We start from the raw sequence: 23,586 nt of genomic DNA, 5'->3' as shown, positions 1-23,586 counted from the left end.
AAACTAAACATAACCCCTAATCCATCACTCTAAAGGCCACCCCACTCGGTGGACCAACAATCCGGATTCTCGATCGATCGCAACGCCGAATGAGATCATCGCCGCCACCGTCCAACCGGAGAATACGCAGCTCCCCTAGTCCCCACCCCGTTGATATCATGTCGATCGGAGGTGACACTGACAGAAATCGGTCCATGACGTCGGTGGGGAAGGCCGCGTGGAAGACTCACAATTGACGGCCATTCCGTGGCTGCTCGGCGTGGCTTGATCGTGATGGCGGATGGTGATTGGCGACGATGTGGGCATGAGGTCATGGTCAGGGGAGTCCATGCTTTGACGGACTGGATTTGGCAGACATGGTGTTAGTTTGTTCCATGGATGCATGGAGTGCTGTGCTGGTCTAAGTATAGATCGTGGTCTATGCGTCTGTCAGATTCTTAACGGTCGGAGATTTTGTTCCTTAGTCTCGTAGCTACTTCATTTCTAACACAGTACTATGGCAGTGTTTTCTGTCTATTTATTTGATTTCTATTCCATTTCACCAAATACACTCTTGTACATTACTATTATTATTATCATCCTCCCTCGTTCTGTAGATCTCCAACTCAAATTTAGACCAAATAGAATTTCCCATAATTGCGCCCGCCATCTCCATATGTCCATGTCTCCATAACCTCCATAACATCCGTTACAAGACTACCCCAACACCCAAGGAATACCTCCCAGCCATCCATCCTATTGCCTGTGCCTGGTTGACACTCTCCTCGTCTCCACTCGTACCTGACATCTGCAGTGGTCGGTCTCGTTCCTGATTCCTCATTAAGCGAACCGTGGATGCGCTGAAGGTGGATCCCGTCAGTCGGGGTCGGATATGCTCGGCGTCTCGACTTTGGATCTTGACGGACATGCGTTAGTGTCGGTATTCTTCTGCGAGGCTCAGGGGTGGTCTCTCTCTCTTCCTTTTAATTTTCTTTTTCCTCTTGCTCTTGTTCGCTGCCGTAGTTGGTTCCTTGTTTTTGTCTGGGTTAATGACTGCCGAGATAGCGAACTATTTCTGCTGCGTAGTAAGCCCACACATACGGGGTCTAGTAAGTAAAAAGAAGCAAGAAAAAAGCGGCAAAAAAGGTATTCAGGTAAAGGAGCAGAATACCCGAAGGGATTAAGACTACTATAATCACTGCGAACATCGGACATGAGCAGAATTTCAGGAAACGGTCAAAATATATACTTCATTAGGGAAGAAGGTACATCAGCTTCACGGTAACTCCGGCAATCTGGAAGATGTTGTCGACTGATTTGACACCGGAAGCTCATACCGAAAACCAGGCTTCGGATTGTATGAATTAAGCTCATCTGAAGGACCGGTAGTGTAAGTAACCGCCGACGACTGATGATGCATGGAGCTCGCATCTGGCCTAGGTCCACTCCGGTGTTTTCTTTTCCGCGCCATCCAGATGAATGCACTTCCTGCTATAATTGAAGCGCCGACGACGCATCCAACCACCCCACCTGCAATCGCTCCGGCAGACAGGCCATTGTCTTGATGGCTGCGATCATTGTTGCTTGAATCCACAGACTGCGTTGCGTTGCTTTTCGTCACATCGCAAAATTGGTCCAGTGGACGGTTTGCCTCGTCAACGGCAACCAAGTCCATATCAGCGTCCTGACTCGCCGCTTCCCAGAGAGTAAAGCTGCTTGTGTCCTGATTGAGCAGGAGATATGTGCTGGAGAGAAATTGGCGTCCTAACTGAGGCAAGTCATCCGCATTGGTCTGCTGCAACGCATTGATAACGAGTTCGGGAGTTGATCCGTTTGCGACGAGAGCTCCGCTGCTTTTGTCAATATGGACGTCGGGAACGACGAGCTGATCATTCGGTATACGAACGGAAAAGCCAGATAGAAGTGAAAGCGTTATGTCGCCCGTGTACCTACGGAAAAGCGGTTGGATCAGTATGGCTTTGGCGTGGGTAAGGGCGAGGTCGACACATAGATCACACGTACGCTTTGGATGTGTTCTCATATAGCATTCCATAGTAGTATAAGCCGAATGATCTCTCATCTGTGTATTTTGCTGTCGACATTTCGAACGTTTCAAACCATGGCTCCCTCGGTAGTGTCATCAGAACGGGGTAGTCCGGAACAATGCAAGCAGACATCGCGGACGATTGTACACCCTTGAACAGGCTGGTATTTGTTCCATTGGCAAAATTCAGCACCATGTCAGATATTGTAACGAGCATACCGGTAGGGCATTTAGGGTTAGCATAGTTCAGCTTATCCGTGTAGTTCGCTCCGGTAGCTCTTGCTCGGTCATAGCCTCCGAAGACAAAGCTCCCATCCTGCTGGGTAGTCTTACTTGCGCCTGTTCTTCCCCACCACATCGCCCATGATCGTGACGCAATGAGGCCAGCCGAGTAAAGTGCATTAAGTATGGTCGAGTTCCTGCCCAGCCCAAAAGCCGCTTGAGGCTGGTATCCCTGAGCACCCCAGTCGTCTCTTGCTATTCCGACGGGAAATTTCGCCAACGTCGTATTGTCGTTGAGGATGAGATCATCTGTCACCCAGGAGAAGGCAGGATAAGGAGAAGCCTCTTCCATGTGCGAGTCCAAGGCTGTGTCGCGAGTTGTTGATGTAGATTCGTCGTATGCACCCCCACGGAAGGTTTTGCAAGCTGCCTCCGACATGGAATCACTGCAGTGTCCATTGGTACCGTAAACGAATGTATTGTTCAGGGGCCTAACATGGTCTATCAATTGAAGGCTTCAAACAACCGGATTGTTATGGTCAAGTTCGGGGAAAGGAACGTACCATTGTGGGAGGAAGGCGAAAGGCTGCTTGGGTGTCCCCAGACTTAGAGATACCCCTCGAGCTGTGTTGTCACCAAGTGTAACATTTTGTAGTTTTATTCCGATAGGGTGAGGCACGCAATGGCTTTCGTTTGAGGATAGAGCACCCTGAGCCAGAAGTGCAAACAGGATCAATGTGGCATTGATCGTCCGCCTTACAGACATCTTCTTACCTAGAAAAGCCGTGGTTTGTGATGCACTTCTGGAAGTCCATATGAGGGGACGTGTGGAATTAAACTAGAGAGCGAACGTTACATGGCACGAAAGAGAATAGGGGGTGTGTCATTTACCTATCCGCCGAGTCAACATGGCTCCGGGTAAATGACGATAAACAAAACGAAAACTCTCCCAGGTAGCCTCATGTAGCTCAGATCCCCTATGATGTGTTATGGGTCAACTAATGAGCCAGGAAGTGCACACAGCGGATGCCAAGTGATTGCGGCAACAAAGAGGAACCTGAAAGATACTTTGTGGCTACTACGCTACATGGAGAGACGGCGCCAACCATAGGCCAAAAGGAGATTATAATTCTTGGAAGTGAAATTGCTATGGGAATTATTACCCCCTTTCGATCAGCCGCTCAGACTGTGGCTGAAACGCTATTCTCCAATCAGATCGGGATAAATTTCAGCAGTGTTGGACTCCATTCATTCTGGAGTTGTACAGAAGTTGTCTTCTATCAAAGAAACCAGCAATTTCTTCAAGGTAATAAAAAGAAAGTCGATAATAGGTAGAGTCTAGTGTACAAGGTTACCGTCTGTTCAAGACGGCCGCATCCAGATTTCAAAACAGTAGAAAAGCTGTAAATAGAAACATATCAAACTGCATCATAATCACGGGGCCCTGAATTGTACATGATTCTGACGGCAGCACTCATAAGATCTATGAACTTCTCTTTGGTTAGATAAACATCTTCTCCATGCCAGTCGCCCCGCTTTACACTGGGTGGTTTGGACCCATGTGCACTTAAATAGGAATGTCCAAACAGAGAGGCAACATTGCGAAACCCTTTGTGGTTCAAGGATGGGGGCAAGATCTCCACCATGACTGATCGTGGTGGTAAGAACATGCCATGCGTGAGGCCGGCACCATGCACCCCCACAAGGACAGTGGTACTTTGAATGATCTTCAACTGAGTGTGGAATGGAATAGCGGCAAAGTCGACTGACTGCACTTTAATGTGCGGAAAGGTAGCTCGGACTTGATCCAGATAATCCTCATGATCTACCAGTCTTCGGCTTTCTACCCGATTGATGAAAGTGATAATGACATCGTCTTTCTGCAGACCCTTGTAATCTCCTAATTCGAAGGTGTTAAGGACACGTTGAGTGAAGGTGCGTAGTAGGGACGACTCTTTGCAAGGAAGAACTTCCCAATCGCCCTGCCAAAACGGGTTGCTCCCGCCGGCCAGAGGAATAATAATATTTTGCAGGGTCTGATTATCAGGCAAATCTTTCAACCGCAGCGTGGGCTTGTTGGCGAAGATAGACCACAGTTTAAAGTATGGTCCGTCATCATTGTCGTCCAAGATGATGACCTGCGTGTTATCCGCATCGAGTCCAGTGAAGAAGGGTCGGGTATGGTCTGGTCGCCAGGTCATTTGGAGCACATCCAGTGTCATAGTCATGCTGAGAATTTCAAGTAGGCTATGCCATATATTGCGCGAACCTTCCCGTTTGATCAATATTGTGTAATTCAAGGGCAGTTGTAACCGCTCCCCCGGGCTGCTCTTCAGCTGCACCCATCCATCCAGAATGGTTTGTGGCCCCGTTTCATACCAGTATGGCTCGAAATGACCAAACTCGGGGATAGAATCCAAAGTTCCAGGATTTTCGAGCTCCCCTAGGTCGCATTCCAGGTTGAACCTTTGAGATTTAGGGTCAAAGACGGCGTTTTCCCCGAAACAAAAACTATCAATGCGACGGTGGTCTTTTGTGATGGCGGTGTGGAAGCACACCAAAGATGATGGAGAGGTTGAGTTGCAGTATTCTACAGCTCCATCCCGCAGATTCTCGAGATATGGGGTGCCAAATTTGTCGGAGCAGAACTGGGACTCGGATGGGGGCGTTAGGTAGGCTTCTGGGAGACTGAGATCATCCACCTCGTCTGGGGTAGGTGGTAGGTTCAGCGTTTCCGCAGATGGAGAAGGGTTGTTACTGCCGATGTGAATTCGCTCTGGATGATAAAAGATGAACAAAGCGCACAGAAGGACAGCAGAAAGGCCACCGATTAAGGCGGTTCGACGTCGGTGTGAGAATGGATATGAGGCCATCCTCGGAGACAAGAGTACGCGTAGGAGTAGATTGGCACATCATTCCCAGCGGTTCATGGCACATCATTTTAATGGACTACCGCTAACGCTAGCCAGGAGCAAAAAGGCTGAGTGCTAACTTCTTGGCCTCGCAATAGCCAGCGCTACGAACAACGGAGACCTGGCCGGCGGCAGGACACCGGTCCTCATTGAGCATAGGCTTGGCCTAGTGGAGCCGCTAATATTCGTGGCGGCCAGGGTCTATCCAAGTCGGGCCAGGGCTGCTGCAAATGTCCTGAGCTGATCACACTGGGTTGGGGATTTCCTCTAAACATTCCACACTAACCCTGTCAGCACACTGCGGCAGGAGATTATAGGACTACATGGCTAGGGTCCACCAAGAAAATTTAATTAACATGAGTATGCGGTATAACAACGAAGGCGGCGCTTAGGTAGCGCACATCCGTAATGTATATCTTCTTGGCGTTAAAGCTTTTAGGTCTATGACATTCCAGCATTCACACACACATTGTCAGGAAGTATATACAGAGACAGGGCTGTGGGTTTAACACTCCATGCTGACATAGTGCTCTTTAGAAAAGTCGTCCATAGACTTAACTATCACGACTGGGTTTCTACAATGAGGGGAAATTCCTGGCAGTCTGGGACACAGTCTTTGCCTATCAAATCCTTACTAGGCCGTGACTACGCCGCCACCAAGAGGAATATCCCTGTACAATATTATACTGCTAGTGGCTTTGTGGTTTGAACCCTGCCGGTGGCTATGTTATTGAACCGATACGCAGTTGTTTCATAGTATGATATAAATAATATTTCTCAATAACGATGAATCTCTATTCGCTATGACGGTACAGTTATTCCCTGGGGGTTCAAAATTGCTGGAGGAAATTTCTAAATTTATACAGTCGATCCAGCGTCGATATGTATCGCTCATAGCTTCTTCAGTTGGTTCATCATTCTTTTAGCACATTTCTACGCTGCGAAGCCCACCTTTGAACTTCGACTTCTTCAACGTCAGTTAGCTGACAACTGAAACCATTCATTTCATCGACCCTGCAGCGGAATACGAGTTTTGACTCGGTCATCCCTGGAGGGCGTCCCCCTCCTGCCTGTTGAACCTATTATATCCCCACCGTGAAGCCATACAACCGGGTTGTATCATTTTTGTACGTGGAAGAATGTCACGATTTGATTAGAGACCTGTACATAGCGTAAACTAGAATGTTTGTCGCTATTTCGGATAATTCCTGCTCAGTTTCCTTTTCGCCGGTGGTGTTCTTGCTGAGATAGTAAACTTAATAGAAGTGGTTCTCATCTATAGATTAGGTCAGTCCCGATTACATTTTGAATCTAGTGATATAGTGGTTATATTTTGGGCTGTAAGGCAAGGATCTGAAATATATACATTTGCGTTCGAGTAGACACCGAAATTCAGCACGAGACAACTCAAGAAAATTGACCGTTGAATGATATTCTAAAGAAAGAATCACTTTATATAAAGAAAAAAAAAAAGAAAAAAAAAACCCCCTATCCAACTGAGTGGAGATCGTTGTGAATCTACAGGAAATACCTCCGACTCCGACTCCGACTTACCGACTCCGCTTCCGCGCGACCGACGTCTCCCCTTTCCGTCTGTAACAACCCATCAACACCAAACATGACAGGAAAAAAGCCCTCCACGCGCAAACGCTCCTGTCGCCGCTGCGTCGAGCTGAAAGTAAAATGCATTGCCGGTCCGCACGATGATTGCTGCCAGCGCTGCGCCCGACTCGGCCACGCCTGCGCCTTTCCGGAGCGGCCGGTACGTCGAAAACCAACGTACGCTGCTGCTACTTCCATACAGACTGGAACAAAGCTGATGAGAGTACAGAAAGAGCCGTATTGATCAACTGCAAGAGAAGGTTGATGGGCTGCTCGCTCAGGTGGGACGCTAATTCCATGCGTGTTAGCAATATTTAACAGTTTTTTAGAATAGCCTTAGCGGGGCATCCTCAACTGCCACTACGTCGGGAGGATCAGGACCAGCAACTCCCGGAGCTGTGGATCTAGATATCAATCTAGAGAGAAATGGGGATTGCATCGCCGGCGGGCTTGTTACAATTGCCCAGGCTAATACGCTGTTGGAGAAATTCCGGTCGCTGAAAATGCCCCAGTTCCCGTTCGTTATCATCCCGGGTACAACGACTGCATCTCAGCTCCAGAGCCAGTCTCCGTTTCTGCTCCTGGCTATTATGGCGGCGTGCATGGAAAACGACCCCTCGCTGCAGATGAAACTGGATGCCGAGATAAAGCGACAGATTAGCGTTCGGATCGTTATGAATGATGAGCGCAGCATGGACCTTTTACTCGGTCTCCTGGTGCACACGGGCTGGTGCCATTATCGATACCAGACAGTCCATACTCAGATGTATCTGTGTCTGCAACTTGCGATTACACTGGTGGTGGATCTGGGTCTTGATCAGATCAGTGGCTTTACGATGAGAAGTATTGTGGCTGAGGTGAAGGGGAAGGATGGTGGAAGCGGAGACTATCAGTCTGGGACTGCGAAACGGGCATTACTGGGAGTTTTCCATATCAGCTCGGCGTGAGTGATCCATCTTGTTGATGTAATCGTGACTCAACTAATCGGGTTAGATTGTCTTTGTTTCGCCCACAGCTGTCCATGAAATATACGGATTGGATCGACCAGTGCTGTGCAGACCTGGTTCAGAATCCGGAATATCCGACTGATAGGCTTCTGAGGACTTATTTAGACGGTTCCGCGCCGGCTTTGAAACGCCATGCGGTCTTCATCTCGAACAGGGAGATTGATTGGGATGCCGTACAGAACTGGCGGGGCGAACCAGACAAGAGCTATACTGTACCACATGATATGATGCTCATTGATAACTGTATTTCAGCCCAGTCAATCAATCCATGGTCCTTACTTACGAGTATAGGGGCATACTACTTTGAAGTAAAGGCCAAACCCGTCCTCCTTCTCGGCCAAATCCTCCATCATCAAAACACCACCTTCACCCTCGATCAAATGCAAAAAATTGACAGCCTCCTCCACTCAACGCATGCCTTCATCGCCTCATTCCCCCAAATTCCCACCGACCGCGTCGTCCACCTCCCGCTCCCGTTCCAGACGTACACGTGGTACGCGCTCTTAGTCCTCTCCAAGGCCCTTTTGCTGTCCAACAAAGAAAGTCCAAAAACATATGAGCTTGAAGCAAGCGTCTACGCAAGCACTGTGGCAATCCTGAACCGGATGGAAGCGCTTTCCACCGGGGGCGACCTATGGGCTAATAGCCGAAAGAATGTGGGAAGCATGTTGTCGTGGTTGAAGGACCATATGGCACAGCAGGACATGGGTGATCTGTCTCCTGCGTGTGGCAATGGGATTGGGGAATTTCAACTCGATGATATTCCCGAAGATGCGTACTGGAATGCAGATTGGTGGCAGCAGATCGTCGAGGGGCCTTTTTTCTCGGCGCTGAATACGGCGTCGTGGCCTCCGCCGGCAGTGTTTTGACTGACTTGGTAACGGCAATGGATCAGAATACAAGCAATTAGTGACTGCGACCTATGTGGCTCTCATCAATCAAGTAGGTAATCCTATCTAGAAAGTAAAGATACCCGTTTTAATAATTATTATGCAAATAATATATTGACTTGACTAGAGTAAACTATCGTCCTGGAGAAGGCTCAATGTCCTTACCATGCATTCGCTATGTCTGGCCGCAACCTGCATAACATTAGCCGTACCAGGGAGGCTTTTGTAATTATCCGTTAAAGAGATGACTTGGCCTCCCACGCTTCAGTCCCCTGCTGACTTCATGAGGAAATGACAGAACTAAAAGAAGACGATTCCCGTGATTCAAATAGAACGAGAGAAATGCGGTAGATATTCCTCGAGTTCTGCATAGACCATTCATTCGAGAAGCTCATCACTGCTCGAGGACATTCTAAACATCATCAGGAGGAGATGCCGCATGCTCCTGATCGAATGGCGTAATCGTCGAGTTCACACAATGAGTCATATTGATCGTCGAAGAAAATAGTCCCCCGATAAATGACAGCCATTCCGGAGCAGACGCTCCGACAGCCGCAGAATGATCCAGTCCGGGATAGACACTAAGGCGAACGCGGTTCCCAGCATCGCAACTGTCCTTGTACGCATCATCAATCAATGACTTGAACACAATGGTATCCTTCTCACGCTGGATCAGCAGCAGTGGCTTCGACGCCTTGTCTCCCTGTGCAGGGCTGTTGATTTTCTGGAACTTCTGGAGAGCCGCAACGTCGGTCGCGGTGATATTTCCGATGAGATCATCAAAGGATAAACCAGTCACAGTCTCAGAGAGCGCCACATCACAGTACTGAGCCATCTGGGCTAGCTCGAGTCTCTGGCGCATAGGCGGAGCTATGAACGGCGCGGTGTAGTTGGGAAAGAGAGCCTGAAGACCGAACGCGATCGAGCCGAGAACGCCGAAAACTTTGTAATCTTCCATTTCCTCGGAGGAGGCATCCCCGAAAGAAAGAGTATTATAAATCATAGAATCGTAGAGCTTGACAACTGGGGCCAGCGAAACACCGCCCAGGTAACCGCTAGAATCATCCTGAACTAACTTGTGCTCGGACAACTTGTAGACGGCGCCACCGCCCTGGGAGTGGCCCATGGACACCCATTTATGGGTCAGATCGTGCGGGAAGGCCTTGCGGGCGGCAGCGACCAGCTTGAAAGGGTCCCTCTGGCGGCGAACGAAGGGCATCGCAATGAACCCTGTGGCTGGGACTGGGCTTCCGTCGATGTCTTGGGAGGTGTATTGGATCTTGTAGACTGAAACGCCCCCGGGAATGTCGAGAGCCGTCCCGTTCAGAGGCTTGAGCTTCAGAAGGCTTCCAGGGGCGGAGGATGAGAAGTTGCTGGCCGTATCGTAGAAGTCAAAGTCGAATGGGGTGTCGAAAACCTTCAGGTCTTCGGCGCTAGCCTTCATCAGATTGGCTTGACAGGCGGTTCCGCAACCGTGCTTTTCATACACGGCGGTAGACAGGTTGAAATTGGACGCTTGACCAGGCGTTTTAGCCGAGACAGTCATAGCCAAGAGAGCGACTGCTAGAGCCAACAATTGCATTTTGGCTAACGAGTGATGTAGAGCCAGGAAAATATAAGCGAATGACTGGAATGAAGGGCACGAGGAAATATAGGCAGGGAGAAGAGAATAAATGACTGAATGGACTGATAGTGTCCTGCTTCCGGAGGCCCCTTTTATATCCCTCTCTCTTCTGTGATGCCTAGATACTCCGCACCATACCCCAAACATCGCGCACTAAGGCCATGACGTACATCCATGCCGACACTATCTGTAACTGTCTGACTCCGCATCGGAGTATGCCCCTATTGGCAGTCACGTAAGAATTTTTGATTAACAGAAGAGCAAGAACCAAAGTACGTGGGGATCTTGACGGAGTCTTCACTCTTCATCCCATCTCAATCAAACGTGGAGCCCCTCCGAGCATTTCCTCCGATCTGCAACTAGTATAAAATGTTACGAGACGGCCAATCGGAGGGCGTATCTCGTTGCTCGGAGTCCACCCGAGAGTCTAACCGTTCTCGATGCATTACATAACCGCCTCGGCCCTCTTCGTTCATTCGGGTATTCGTCTTCCACCTGCCTGTCAACCTATTCGACAATGCCTTCAGCGGTTGCCAACCTGTAGAAGATCGCACTATAGGTTAGGATGACACAAAACCATGGGCCAAAAAAGAGCAAACTTTCCCGGGCTAAGGCCCCGCGAGTGAGAACTGGATGTGTCACTTGGTAGGTCATCCCGCGGGACTGCGTTGTGGATACAGACCCTGATAACTATACCCCAACATCACTAACTGGCTGGTAGTAATTTAGCAAGTAGGTACCTGGTCTAGTCTCAGGACAGTGCCGGATGACCCACTAATATTGTGCTAGAACCCGCCATGTGAAATGTGATGAGACCAAGCCAACGTGTCAGCGATGTCAGCACGACAGTTACAGATGTGACGGCTATAAGATAACCCCTAGAAAAAAGCCTGGCCCTAAGCCGAAGACGCAACCGAAACCAAGTGGTGATACCCAGATCAATATGGTTCATCTACTACGAATATCCAAGGGGAGGGACCCACCAGCACAAGCATTGCCACAGACGGGCACGCATCAAACTCCATCATCTTGCGTTGGAACGGTTCCAAAATCTATCCTCCACAATTTATTTGCCAACAACCCCGATTCAGTTTTTTTTCATCATGCCCAACTCCTCGTCATCAATCATTTGGCCGAGGGATCGGGCCCTACGGACTTTTGGTACTACTATGCGATGCCTCTCGCGCATAGTATAACGCCGCTCAAGTACGCCATTTGTGCGCTGGGTGCTGCCCATTGGCATTTTCTAGTCAGCGATCCCGGCAATTCCCACACCTCTAAAGATCTTATTCTAAGGTCTGAGATTGCCGCTATTGAAAGATGTAATGCTGCTATTGAGCATATTCAGTCCTTTTCCCAGAGCTTCACCTCCGATATGGACGCCTACGTTCTTATGATGTGCTGCGTCATCTTCGTCTGTATCGAAAACCTACTAGGTCGGTATTCAGAGTCTGTGCGACACTTGCGAGCGGGAAGCAGTCTACTAAGCTCTCGCTCGGCACCATGGGCCACACTATCAGCTGCGCCGGATCTTAAAAACGCCCTCTTTATAGTATTCTACAAGCTGGGCCATGACAGCGCGATTTTCAATAATAATAATGCACTCGGAAATCTAGCCTCTGGCTTTCCTGTCCCCGATATGGGCAGCCGGTACGAGCCTTTTGCAAGTTATGAAGAAGCCTCGAAATCACTACGGCAGGTTGACCTTATCTACAATATTTCTTTTGCCTCAGCAGTGGCTGCTCCTGATCATTCTTTAATAACAGCCAATGAGTCTCCACGGCAAGAATACCTGTCATTAAGGTCAGCCCGAGAGGCATTATCCATCTGGAATCAGCGATTTAAGATCCTCCAGCAATCCAGCGATCAATACCTCCAGCAGCAACCACAGAATCATCAACCAGGGTTTGCAAAGCTTCTTTTAGATCAAAGTATCTGGGGACTTTTAACCGAAATGACAACATTCAAAGATCCAGTCAGCGTCGGCAGCTGTGAATCAGTCTTGTCCAAGATTGAGTCCCTTGTTCCGATGTGCGAGTCACAAAGACATCGCACCTTTGCGATTGGTAGTGACATCGTTCCCGTGCTAGCCTTGATCTGCGTTTCCTGCAAGGACCGCGATACTCGTCTGCGTAGCGTTGCCACGCTGCGTTCACTGGGGCGAAGAGAAGGGGTCTGGGATAGTGGCCAAGTTGCCGAGGCGTGCGAGGCACTGATTATGGATCGGTCAGCTACTGATGCAGCACCGTGCCATTTGCCGGAAGGGTTGCGTCGATGGTGGCGCTAACATGTTCGGCATTTCCAGCTGTATAGGCATCAAGTTTCCCAAGACATCAAGGTCGGATTAGTTAACAGTATCCTGGGCTTTAATGTGGCTTATTTGCTTGCCTTTTTTTCTTTCTCTCTAGCATGTGCAATATCGCCGGCGCCCCAGAAAAGCACATCCTGCTTTGAACAAAACCATGTGATGTCATTCTATCTCGGCGTTACAATTGAATAGCTACATGGGACAGCAGGACACGAGTAAGCTATGTGTCCCATGCTATATGTATAGAAAACGTCAAATCGATAATAGTCGGCAAGAAATATACTAAAATACAAATCAATAGAACGGAATGGCCAAGGGGCCTTTGTGCAGCGCTGAATTGGACGTCGTGGCCTCCGCCGCCAGTGCTGTACAATAACTGGGATATTATCAATGTATTGAAGTGTACGTAGCCAATTTCATATACGGATGAGGAACATCTGTTCTTAAATTTCCGATAATAAATGTTAAGAAAAGTAAAATACCGCTGAGACAAACAGCCGGCTGTGGTTGATGACCGGGCGGACGGAGTGTCGATAACGTAAGTAGCCTCAAGGCTTAAAAGCTCTTTTACATTGTATGTAAACAATAAGCCAAAAATGATAGAACAGTCGAAGAAGATAAAGTAGTAGAAAAAGGACCAGCTGCGTGTGTGCACATCCAGCTTTTGCTACTGGTATCTGGCATGTTTGGTAGCGAGCTAAACATCAGATATCCGCAGTGGGAGCGCTGATTAGCTTGCCCTTCCCTGCTCATTCTGGGCAGATCCTCCGGAGCCAATTGCCATTGTATGGAAATATGCGAATTTGAGGCAATCATGGCCTTTGTTCCATATCAATCTCGTATTTTGTAGCCCATTTTGTTTAGTCTGTTGGCCCGATCCACAATTTGGACCCCAAGCATACAGCAACCAACACGGATGTCTTACGCAGTAGAAGACAGTCCAGCGTCTGACTGTAGCCTTGAGATCTAGATTGCCGCCTACAAAGGCCCCACATTAATGCTTGTTGCTGATGGCTAATGGAATTGACTTTTATGATCGGCTGGATCCTTCTAACAGTGCGGTGTATTTATATCCCCTCTCTCTCTATTGAATTCCTCTTTCAACTCTCAAATGTAATTTGTTTGACTATTTACACGGTCATCCCCGTACTATACACCGCAATCAAATCCTACAGGGACAAAAGATTCAAACCCGACATAATGGCAACGCCGCCCTCTTATACTAAAGTCACCCACTCCGCCACCTACCCCGGCATCAACCCAAGCCAGCCCGCCCTCTCCACCTCAGACAAGGTTGTGCTGATTACCGGCGCATCAGGTGGCATTGGTCGAGCCACCGCCTCGTCCTTTGCTGCATCGGACCCCCGAGCCCTCATCCTCCTAGGTCGCCGCGCCGACGCCCTAGCCGAAACCGCCAGCATCATCAACACCAGCCACCCAGATGTGACGATTCAAACACACGAAGCCGACCTAGGCGATGTTTCGACCGTCCGAAATATCATGAACAAGGTCGCTACCGAGCTCGGTGGCATCGACATCCTCGTGCACTGTGCTGGCGTCCTCGCTCCCGTCGTTCCCCTTCTGGAAGCAGATCCGGCCACGTTCCTAGACGGCTACAAGACCACCGTAGTCGGGACACTGGTGACGGCGCAGGCTGTCGTGCTAGCAAACAAGACCATCAGCACAGCTGAGGACAAGCCAATCACCTTCATCAATCTGACCACAGCCGGCATCCTGTTCCCCCCTTTCCCTGGGATGGGCGCCTACGTGAGCAGCAAGATGGCAGCCGTCAAGCTCCTACAGTCGTTCGCCACCGAGAACCCGCAGGTGCGTCTTCACAATGTGCATCCGGGGCTGCTCAAGACGGCCATGTCGGCTAAGCTGGCGGAGTCGATCCAATTGCCATTTTTCTATGATGATAGTAAGTGTTAGCCAATCCTGTGTTGTGAGCAAGTAGCTCACAATACTTTCTTGCGCAGTGTCTCTTCCTGCCGACTTTCTTGTGTGGATCGCCTCGGCCGAAGCAGAATTTCTCAAAAACAAGATCGTCTTCGCGGCTTGGGACGTTGATGAGCTCAAGGCTCGCAAAAAGGAGATTGTCGGTGGCCCGCCGGGAACTGGTGAGCTCTGGCTTGGATACCAGGGATTCCCGCGATATATGGCCGGCCAGCCTTTGCCAGGCGTCGAGTAGGCAATCGGACTCTGCAGTTGCTATCAGGACTACAAATACAAGTATATAATTCCTTCCTGTAGCGAGGCATTAGTTAAGTAAATAAAGGATAATAAAACAGAGAAATAAAAAATAGCCATGACGCATTTCCATCTACTCCGATTAACGAGCTTCAAACCGTTCCTGCAGCAGCAAAGGGCGCCTACGTGGTCGGAGATTATATATTTTGCGAGGCAATCGGGATTCTATTTTTATCACTGGATTGAGTCACGGAAGAAAAACCAAACCAACTGCATTATGAGAATGCTATACGCCATTCCCACAACCAACAGCAATTAATTGACCGTGAAGATACAAAGCCTACTTACCCAGATAAAAGCAGTACTAGTTGAAAGCACAATCAAAACAACCTACTAGTGAAGCTACCACAAATATACCACCATTATCTATCACAAGGTCCACGGAATGCACCAACATTCCAGGGATATCCCATCCACCAATCCTATGAGCGACAACCGCCAAAGCATGCAAGGAGCATCACATATTCTCGGGTCCTGGCATTGGAATGCCATCAACGAACATAAACAATCCTAGCCTGACCTTCCAGGAGAAGAATAAATACCGCCGTCATGTACGTAACCCAACTTTTCCTTCACCCACATTCGTTCCTTTCGTCCTCTTTTTTAGTCACTCGTTCTCTATTACCTCTCTCATTCTTTAAAATATACCCCAAACCGAAAAATCACCAAAAATGAAGCCAACCACCCTCCTCCCCTTGATCTCCCTCCTCACCGGAGCCCCAGCCCTCCCCTCCCCCGACCACGCCATGACCGAACAAAAGCCCAGCAGCGAGATCGTCTGGCCCGCGCCCAAGGGCATGACCGTGACCGAGGCGTCCTCGAAATGCGGCGAGCAGGCACAGCTGTCCTGCTGCAACAAAGCCAGCAAGGGAGGCGACACGACCAACGTGCATGAAGGGGGTGGGCAGCTGTCGGGTGTCTTGGGTGCTGGTTCTGCGTCTGAGGGCGGATCGTTGTTTAGTGAGTGTTCGAAGTTGGATGCGCAAGGTATGTCATTTCCTTTTCCTTTTTTATTTTGGGGCTTGTATTGGGTTGGTAGTAGGCTAACAGTGGTGGTAGTAACCGTGCTGCTTCTGCTGGGCGTGCAGGATGTGCTGGATCAACAGTGTAAGCAGAATGTTGCCTGTTGCCAAGGAAATAAGGGTGATGCTGTAAGTCCTTCTGCGTATCTATTGTGGAAGAAGTTGCTAATGAGCCTTGCTATAGTCGGACAGTCTTATCGGAGCTACGCTTTCGTGTGTTGGGCTGGGATCGATTCTTTAGATCGTGGTCTATTTGATACCAGCATTTACCTGGGTGGAGTCGGTATTTTGTTAATGTTTAATTTTTATTGTAACCTTAAAGTACGGGGAAAGTGCCGGTGTAGTTTGTTTCTTACTACGATTCTCTATATATACTTTTCATGGTGCATGGTAAATCTCCCTGTAGCCAAAATTTCAATATCAATTCCCTCAGAGCTTTGTGGCTTTTGAATCCTTCAAGATTACTCTGCTTGACCGTTGAAGCCTGGACATAATGTTCACACCAATAACATCTATTAAAGCAAACAACCACTCATGTCTAACAAACAGCATATGACACTCCCATGGTCTCACCATCACTGGAAATTTCCAAACCAGAGTGATGGCCATCCAAGCAACGCCTTCAACAAACAAAACAACCAAAGGAAAAAGAAACAAGTCTGAAAAAGATCTACAAATCATCATCATCAACCTCCTCCCACTCACTCTCATCATCACAACCACCAATATCCAAACAATCGCAAATGAATCCCGCAGCCGCGACAGTAGTCCTCTTCAACCGCGGAATATAATGCCCACCGGGGAAATACACGACCTGATTATTGACGCAGCGCTCGGCCAGCTTCAGCGTCAAAGTACCGGGGATGTAAGTGTCCAGCTCGCCGATGAAATGCATAATCGGGGTTTGGATCTTGGGGCGATAGATGGAGCGGTAGCGCGCGTGGCCCATTTTGAAGCCGCTGTAGGAGATCATGAATTTGAGGGGGGGATGGTTTGTCTGTCACATCATATCTATGTCAGCGTTGGGATTGCGGTTGAAGTTGACGGAGAAGTTAGAAGCATATGTTGTCGCAGCGGGACGGGGACGGGGAATAAATGATGCACAGATATATATATGCCAGAACGCCATACATTCAGAACAAAGGAGAGGAAAGAACATACCTTCATCTTAACCTCCTCACACCCCCCTCTGAGCAGATCGCCCTCGAGCAACGACGCCACGACAATAGCAACAGTAGCGCCGGCCGAGCTCCCCATAACGCCATCGAAAGGCCCATGCTCTTCCATGTACCGCACCAAGAAACTAACCGACTCCTGCAGCCCCGGGACGCGATCTACGCGATAATCGCCAAGCCCCCAGGTCCACATACCGGGCTCGAAACCGGCCGGCAGCAGCGGGGCGTTCGGGAAGTAGAACTCGACGTCGCGGTGCAGGGTGTGCATGATGTGGTGCCGGATGAGAGGCTGTAGGCCGCGGTATTTGTAGAAAGCGCGGGAGGAGGAGGAGCCGTGGCCTGTATAGATTGCGTTAGTTTGGGACTTGAAGGGGTGATTTGAGGGTGTAGGGGCATGGGTATGACGTACCGTGAATCACGAGAATTTTGATCGGTTTGTAGAGGGGCTGAGGTAGGGGGGTTTGGGAGGACAGAGGAGGAATGGCGAGGAGGTCGGAGGGGATGGAGTCGGCTACGTGGTTCATTTTGGATAGATGTGATGTGATATGGATATGGATATGGGATTGAGAGCGGCAAAGCAAAGAGATGTGAGAAGGAAGCAGAAGGGAAGGTGATGGACATCTTACTTATAGACAGGCTAACTGGATGTTGCCGGATGATATTATCGAAAACTTCCTTAGTGAATGAGCAATCAACAAATCAGGGTATTAGAATGAGCACAAAGACCGCCGTAAACCCCTCACTCCATGCTTTTGCACATCGCTATTATCATCTCCAAATCCTCGTAGACCGCAATATCCCATGGACTCACCCCATCTACGTTGCAAATATGCACGTCCGCCCCCAGTCGTATCAGTTCTAGCGCTGCAGCCTCCGAATCCTCAAACATCGCCTCGTGGAGCGGCGTCATCCCGTCAAAATCGGCTGCGTTGATGTCCACTCCCAACGCCACCAGCAATCGTATTATCGCGGGATCTCCCGCCAGGGCAGCATGCAGCGGTGTCTGCCCTAGGGCATTCCGACAATCTCGTGGTGCGCCCAGTTCCACCAGTCGTCGAATAGCTTCCGGGAAACCCCGAATCACTGCAAAGTGGAGGGGCGTGTCGCCAAGGGAGTTGGGCGCGTCGACTTTCGCCCCTCGCGAGCACAGATATGTGAGGATTTTCATGCGAAGGTTACGGCTGCCAATCTCCCCGGACACGGCAGCTTCGTGGAGAAGCGTTCGACCCCCGTTATCCTGCACGTCCGCACGCGCTCCCAGCAGAAAAAGTTGCTTCAGCAGATCGAGGTGGCCGCGCGCAGTGGCGAACATGCTGGGCGTCTGGCCTTGAAGGTTCCGTACATCGACAACGGCGCCATGCTGATAGAGAAATACGATCGTGCGCGCTCGAGTATCGGGCCTGCGTCTGGATATGCGGGCCGATGCAGCGCGATGCATCGGCGTGGCACCGGAGATATTCCGCACGTGGACAGACGCCCCCAGTCGACATAGAAAGCGGACAACATCGACATCGCCATTCCCGGCCGCGTGGTGGAGTGGCGTGTCGCCTCTAGCATCCTGCACGTCGAGGGGAAGACCGATTTGGAGACACCGCATGATCAGATATTCGTTCCGACTTTCGACAGCGGCATGAAGCAATGTCACGTCGGCATTCAGAAAAGTTTGTTTTGTATCAGCCCTACCCAGCCCCAGCACCTCCGCCATCTCCGCATATCCGTTCAACACAGCGACGTACAGGGGCGACCAGGACCGTTTGCGACCAACTCGATGCGGATCCGACCCCTCCAGCATCAATCGTTGTGCCAGCGGAATATTGCACGTAAAGGCGGCATAGTGGAGCCATGTGAAGCAGACAGTTTTCTTGTGACGACGAGATTCCCTACTTCCTGCGCTAATCAGTGACACGGACCAGCAATAAAACCCCTCACGGGCCGAACGTACCGATTCGAAAGACCCTCGGCAAGAGCAGCTCTCGCAAATGACGATTCACTCGAGACAGTCGGGCAAGATCCGGCAGGTCCAGATGATCTGCTACTTCCAGGATAAGTTCATTGGGAAACGAGAGAAGATAGCTCAGGGTGAATGGGCGGAAGCGGCCAACTTTTTCGGAGAGAGCATCCCAGTAGGGGCGATGGATGCTCTCGTTGAGGCCAATGCGGACGGGGAGCCGTTGCAGCAAGCCCCTATCATAGGATGACATTGCCACCAGACATATCCTGGGAACAGAGCGAATTAGCGGGCTGACTAGCAGGCGTGGCGGGTCACCGCATCTGGGGAAGTTGATGGACTCGAGACGGTGTTGGTCCGTTGGCGATGCGGAGAAAGTGGACTGCCGACTGAATGCGGCAGGCGGTCGGCGATCAGCAGTGGCTGAGTCAGCAATTAGCCATGTGACAGTGATTGCCGTATTGGGTTAGTGCCAAACAATCTAGACGTGGCGGCGGCTTCTATACCTTCACCTTTGCTTTGCCCCCTACTGCTGGCTCCTGTCCGGCCGTATTCAAATACTGACCACGTTCATCGTTATTCGTTCTCACTTTCGCCTTACCTCTTATCGTCATTTATCATAATCTCCATCCATCCACACTCACAATGCCGAGGCTCTCCTACGAAGAGCAACGAGAGAGAAAGCGTGCTCAAGACCGGGCCGCCCAACGAGCGTCGAGAAATCGTGCTAAAGATCGAGTAGCCCGTTTGGAGCATCAAATCGCCCAGCTGCAAGCCGGTGGTGACGAGGCCATGATGGAGCAAATGAAGCAGATGCAGCAAGAACGGTCACAGCTGCGTACCTTGGCTGATCAGCTTCTGAACATCGCCGGCGCCCTAGACACCACCTTAGGTCCCGTGAACGGTGGAAGTGGCCTCTCATCACCTCAGCCTACCCGAAAAAGTCTTCTAGGAGAAATTGTTCATGACTACGAAGCTCTCAAATCCACCCATCCCACGCCGGCCATGCCCCTAACAGACCCTCATTCCATCCTGGTCGGTGTCCTCAATGGTTGGAATGTTCCTGTGTCGGTCCAGGAGGAGCCAGTTCATCGCCTCATGGCTCACCTTCATCGCAGGCTCATGCTCGAGCGACCATTAGTCAGGCCAATTGATCAGCTTGCCATTCTATATTTGATCCAAATGTCTCTTCTAGTGAGCGAGTGCCTTTTCCGGTTCCTTTGCTCTATCTCATCGGGCTTGATTTTAGTTTCTGCTTGCTCAACTAGAAACCTACCGAGCATATTTGAGCCATGTCCCTGGCTGGTTGTACCCCACGTGAGGCCGCTACCCTGACTATTCTTCAGCAGCCTTGCAGCTGATACTGCCTCAGACCGGCTCAAAGTAGTATTCGACACAATGTTACCATCGACATGCTTCCATGGTGAGCTTTCTTGATGCAATGAACTAATATACCCGGGTTAAATCTGACCGACTCGTCCAGGCCGCAGTTACGCCTATATCTTCTCTCGCAGCCGGACGTTGAGAGCTACAACACTCAGCCCTGCAACGACCTCGCTACGCAAACCCTACGGAGCATGATCTTCGTGCCAGAAATCAACTTTGAAGATGCCTATCTTGTCGGCCCCGATCGCCGGTTAACCCTAAGTCCGCAATTCAGGCAACTCTTCTCTCCGGAGGCATCCTCGGCGCCTTTTGCCGTGACCCCGTCCTTTTTAGACCAGTATCCGAACCTGCGTGGGATCGTTCCCGAATGGAAGTCCCATGGTCACGGGGACAGGACTCGTTCTGAGGCATGGGATCTAGTCGCTCAAGACGGCTACAAGGGAAATAACCAGGCAAACCCTGGGCTGCTGGATGGCCGGACTTCGAATGCCGTACGAGACCAGTCCTCAATTTCTCGAGGGAGCGATCTGCCAGCTCCATCGTTAGTTTCTGTCCCGCCTGCATCACCTACGCACAGTGTATTCGCGGGCGAGCCGATGGGAAATTGGTATGAGGCCCTGGGCTTTCTAGCGGAAACCGATTCCGTGCCCAGCTGGCTACTTGAACCTGCTGAAGAGAGGCTGGATAATTTGTAACTTTGCGACAGGAACTGAGAAGCACGCTTCTGTACGCACATTGGGGAGAGAAGAATGCGAACATTATTAAACTGTCTATAGTAACGATATACCGAAACCCGAACCCAATCAATAACCAATAGCAGGGCAGATATAATCTATTCCCAAGTCTGCCTTCAATTGCCCCTTTCTATTCAAAGTGCAACAAACCGCTTCAAATCGATAAGCAGAAAGGCTAATCACTCCCCTCTTCAATCTCCCTCTTCTTCTCCTTATCCAACCCAAACTCCGTCTCCAAATGCTCCCGCATCGGCACCTCCTTCACCACAAACGCGACCAGAAATCCCAGAATCGCAAACGCAAGACCAACATACCACACGATGCGCAGGCTATCCACATAAACGCCCACAACGGCAGTCTTGACACGAGGGCTATCATTCAACGAAGTCATGAACTCCTTAGTCGCTAGCTCATACGCGCCCCCATTCGCCAGACGAGCCTGCAAGCTCGGGTCACCGCGCAGCCGGGACGGGATCAAGTTGTTGATTTGGCTATTGAACACCGCAGCAGGGATAGCGACGCCCCAGATACCACCCAGACTGCGCAGGAAAGCCCAAGTAGCCGTTGCGACGGCGACATCGGCCTCTGCGAGGGGAGCCTGAAGAGCCGGCAGGGTGGTGGTCTGGAGGGCGCCGACGCCGGCTGCGCCGAGGATCTGGAAGCCGGCCCATGTGGCGGTGGAGGAGTCTGCGTCGAGCAGGGTAAAGAGGCCGGAGGAGAGGATTAGGAGGGCGAAGCCGGCGAAGTGGAAGGGGCGGTAGCGGTTGAGGAGGGAGAGGCCGCTGCCGGCGAGGATGGCGAAGGGGATGCCGGAGACGGCGGTGGGGAGGAGGTCGACGCCGGAGCGGATCGGAGAGGCCTCTTTGACGGATTGGAAGTAGACGGGCAGGAAGTAGGTGATCCAGTAGGTGAGCATGGCGTGGATGAAGGTGAGGCCGAAGGAGCCGAGGGAGGTGCGGTTGGCGAAGAGGCGGAGGGGCATGGTGGGCTCGTCGGTGGGGAGGAGCGTCGACGATTCCAGAGCGAGGAAGCCGGCGAGGCCGAGGATGCCGAGTATCAGGGGCAGGAGGGTGCGCCATGAGGCCCAGGGGTGTTTAATGCCGCCCCAGGTGAGGGCCAGCAGGATGGCGACGACGGAGGCGATCAGGAGGGCGTTGCCGAGGAGGTCGACGCGGCGGAACATGTTACGGATGGAGTCCTTTTTGTAGTTGACGTGGAGGAAGGGGATCAGGAGGAGAAGGGCGGCGCCGCAGATGGGCAGGTTGAGGTAGAAGATCCAGCGCCAGGTGACGCGTTGGGTCATGAGGCCGTCGATGACGGGGCCCAGCGAGATGCACACGGCAAAGAGGGAGAATATGATTCCCATGTACTTGGGTCGTTGGCGCAAGGGGACCAGATCACAGACGATGATATCGATCAGCACGTTGATGCCGCCTCCACCGAGGCCTTGGATCGTGCGTCCGGCGATGAGAGCCCCGGTGTTCTTGGCTGCGCCGGCCACGGCCGAGCCTATGGCAAATAGGACCACGGAGAGAATGGTCAAACTGCGCCGACCGAAAATATTGGCAGTTTGACCGTAGAGCGGCTGGAAAGCGGCCATGGTGAGCATGTATGCGTTGGAGATCCATACGTAGGAATCGCCCGAGTTGAGGTCGCGGACAATAGTGGGCAGGGCGGTGGATATGGCCGAAGTATCCAGCGCGGAGAGTAAGGAGGTGACAGTAAGAGCAGCAAAGATGGCCTATATCATATCACAGTGGATTAGATGAAGTCCATAAGTAGAATGGTTACACGGGTATACTGACCCAGAAACGCCAGCCTTTTGTGATTGGCTCCGGCTCCGGTTCCGGCGAGGATTCTGAGGATTTGGTGGACATGATGAAATGTGAGTAGCGATCAGTAGCTGGTTTAGTTTCCACTTAGTAGGAATGATCCGATTCATTTCAACATTCTTATACAATCCATTCTATAGAGCAGAGAATCTGCCGGAGTCAGGGCTGGGTGGGGCACCTGACACGGCCTGACATCGCATCCGGTGGGTCCTCTGACTCAGTCTAGACTCCCCTTGTCTGTTACACGCTATCATTTCCTATTAATTGTTAGATCTTTCTGGAATGATTATTTCAAAAATCTTTCTAATAGTAATGCCCTCGATTATTTAAGTAGAGTCACCAACTAAGCCCCAAACCATGTCGGCACGTAGTAACAATATCCCGAGTAGCAGCCTAGGGGCGCGAAACTGGCATTACAATTATTTAATTTGTGACGCTCCTTTACGGATGATTCTTTACAAGAATATTGCATGTGATGCACTAGCAATTTCATATGTGGTCTAAAGATTCCTATTACAAGGTTACTTCGTTCGTCATTGTGTTGGATGGTAATTAATGTACCTCGGAAACTATCCATGGATATATTTCTGCACAGGGTAGACACATCCTTCTGCTGGCACGTAGCAGCAACCCACGTTGCCCAATCTGTCA

At 50.6% G+C, this 23,586-nt stretch overlaps 12 protein-coding genes across 12 annotated transcripts; 6 read left to right on the top strand and 6 right to left on the bottom strand.

Moving 5' to 3' along the window:
• Nucleotides 1-1,199: 1,199 nt before the first annotated feature.
• On the bottom strand, nt 1,200-3,102 carry P170DRAFT_374128 (acid protease). Its single transcript, XM_024845270.1, has 3 exons — nt 2,809-3,102; nt 2,002-2,736; nt 1,200-1,928 (listed from the first exon to the last, which is right to left on the bottom strand). Exons 1-3 carry the CDS (start codon nt 3,009-3,011, stop codon nt 1,256-1,258), a joined length of 1,611 nt encoding a protein of 536 aa, XP_024710058.1. The 5' UTR covers nt 3,012-3,102; the 3' UTR covers nt 1,200-1,255.
• A 469-nt stretch (nt 3,103-3,571) lies between these two features.
• P170DRAFT_452421 (DUF563 domain-containing protein) lies at nt 3,572-5,118 on the bottom strand (the record flags this gene model as incomplete). The annotated part of the gene is made up of 2 exons (XM_024851271.1): nt 3,572-4,952; nt 5,004-5,118. 2 exons carry the CDS (start codon nt 5,116-5,118, stop codon nt 3,664-3,666), a joined length of 1,404 nt encoding a protein of 467 aa, XP_024710057.1. The 3' UTR covers nt 3,572-3,663.
• A 1,742-nt stretch (nt 5,119-6,860) lies between these two features.
• P170DRAFT_505451 (uncharacterized protein) lies at nt 6,861-8,952 on the top strand (the record flags this gene model as incomplete). The annotated part of the gene is made up of 6 exons (XM_024854290.1): nt 6,861-6,919; nt 6,989-7,040; nt 7,089-7,702; nt 7,753-8,009; nt 8,058-8,708; nt 8,784-8,952. 5 exons carry the CDS (start codon nt 6,861-6,863, stop codon nt 8,633-8,635), a joined length of 1,560 nt encoding a protein of 519 aa, XP_024710056.1. The 3' UTR covers nt 8,636-8,708; nt 8,784-8,952.
• A 116-nt stretch (nt 8,953-9,068) lies between these two features.
• P170DRAFT_421407 (uncharacterized protein) lies at nt 9,069-10,238 on the bottom strand (the record flags this gene model as incomplete). The annotated part of the gene is made up of 1 exon (XM_024847358.1): nt 9,069-10,238. The coding sequence occupies one exon, from the start codon at nt 10,236-10,238 to the stop codon at nt 9,069-9,071; it is 1,170 nt and encodes a 389-aa protein (XP_024710055.1).
• Nucleotides 10,239-10,812: 574 nt separating this feature from the next.
• Nucleotides 10,813-12,924, top strand: P170DRAFT_460797 (uncharacterized protein; the record flags this gene model as incomplete). Its single annotated transcript, XM_024851970.1, has 5 exons — nt 10,813-10,925; nt 11,002-11,012; nt 11,070-12,506; nt 12,781-12,803; nt 12,890-12,924. The coding sequence occupies exons 3-5, from the start codon at nt 11,224-11,226 to the stop codon at nt 12,922-12,924; spliced, it is 1,341 nt and encodes a 446-aa protein (XP_024710054.1). The 5' UTR covers nt 10,813-10,925; nt 11,002-11,012; nt 11,070-11,223.
• Nucleotides 12,925-13,716: 792 nt separating this feature from the next.
• P170DRAFT_460796 (SDR family NAD(P)-dependent oxidoreductase) lies at nt 13,717-14,779 on the top strand (the record flags this gene model as incomplete). Its single annotated transcript, XM_024851969.1, has 2 exons — nt 13,717-14,509; nt 14,568-14,779. The coding sequence occupies exons 1-2, from the start codon at nt 13,789-13,791 to the stop codon at nt 14,777-14,779; spliced, it is 933 nt and encodes a 310-aa protein (XP_024710053.1). The 5' UTR covers nt 13,717-13,788.
• An 805-nt stretch (nt 14,780-15,584) lies between these two features.
• On the top strand, nt 15,585-16,101 carry P170DRAFT_442779 (hydrophobin family protein; the record flags this gene model as incomplete). The annotated part of the gene is made up of 3 exons (XM_024850484.1): nt 15,585-15,825; nt 15,898-15,989; nt 16,045-16,101. 3 exons carry the CDS (start codon nt 15,585-15,587, stop codon nt 16,099-16,101), a joined length of 390 nt encoding a protein of 129 aa, XP_024710052.1.
• Nucleotides 16,102-16,480: 379 nt separating this feature from the next.
• Nucleotides 16,481-17,559, bottom strand: P170DRAFT_505447 (alpha/beta hydrolase; the record flags this gene model as incomplete). The annotated part of the gene is made up of 3 exons (XM_024854289.1): nt 16,481-16,857; nt 17,022-17,374; nt 17,445-17,559. 3 exons carry the CDS (start codon nt 17,557-17,559, stop codon nt 16,531-16,533), a joined length of 795 nt encoding a protein of 264 aa, XP_024710051.1. The 3' UTR covers nt 16,481-16,530.
• Nucleotides 17,560-17,774: 215 nt separating this feature from the next.
• Nucleotides 17,775-18,203, bottom strand: P170DRAFT_347254 (ankyrin repeat domain-containing protein; the record flags this gene model as incomplete). The annotated part of the gene is made up of 1 exon (XM_024843619.1): nt 17,775-18,203. The coding sequence occupies one exon, from the start codon at nt 18,201-18,203 to the stop codon at nt 17,775-17,777; it is 429 nt and encodes a 142-aa protein (XP_024710050.1).
• A 742-nt stretch (nt 18,204-18,945) lies between these two features.
• P170DRAFT_24539 (uncharacterized protein) lies at nt 18,946-19,315 on the top strand. The gene has a single exon (XM_024842982.1). The coding sequence runs from the start codon at nt 19,015-19,017 to the stop codon at nt 19,231-19,233; it is 219 nt and encodes a 72-aa protein (XP_024710049.1). The 5' UTR covers nt 18,946-19,014; the 3' UTR covers nt 19,234-19,315.
• Nucleotides 19,316-19,523: 208 nt separating this feature from the next.
• On the top strand, nt 19,524-21,495 carry P170DRAFT_460792 (uncharacterized protein). The gene is made up of 5 exons (XM_024851968.1): nt 19,524-20,177; nt 20,233-20,300; nt 20,356-20,406; nt 20,467-21,095; nt 21,146-21,495. The coding sequence occupies exons 1-4, from the start codon at nt 19,629-19,631 to the stop codon at nt 21,062-21,064; spliced, it is 1,266 nt and encodes a 421-aa protein (XP_024710048.1). The 5' UTR covers nt 19,524-19,628; the 3' UTR covers nt 21,065-21,095; nt 21,146-21,495.
• Nucleotides 21,279-22,775, bottom strand: P170DRAFT_344729 (MDR family MFS transporter; the record flags this gene model as incomplete). The annotated part of the gene is made up of 1 exon (XM_024843479.1): nt 21,279-22,775. A coding segment is annotated over one exon (1,497 nt), but the record flags the coding sequence as incomplete, so codon positions are not given.
• Nucleotides 22,776-23,586: the final 811 nt, after the last annotated feature.

Source organism: Aspergillus steynii (assembly GCF_002849105.1).
Source record: "Aspergillus steynii IBT 23096 chromosome Unknown P170scaffold_1, whole genome shotgun sequence".
In the NCBI taxonomy this organism is placed as follows: domain Eukaryota; kingdom Fungi; phylum Ascomycota; class Eurotiomycetes; order Eurotiales; family Aspergillaceae; genus Aspergillus; species Aspergillus steynii.
Note: the sequence above shows the minus strand (reverse complement) of the source record. Positions and strands in the feature narration are given on the sequence as shown.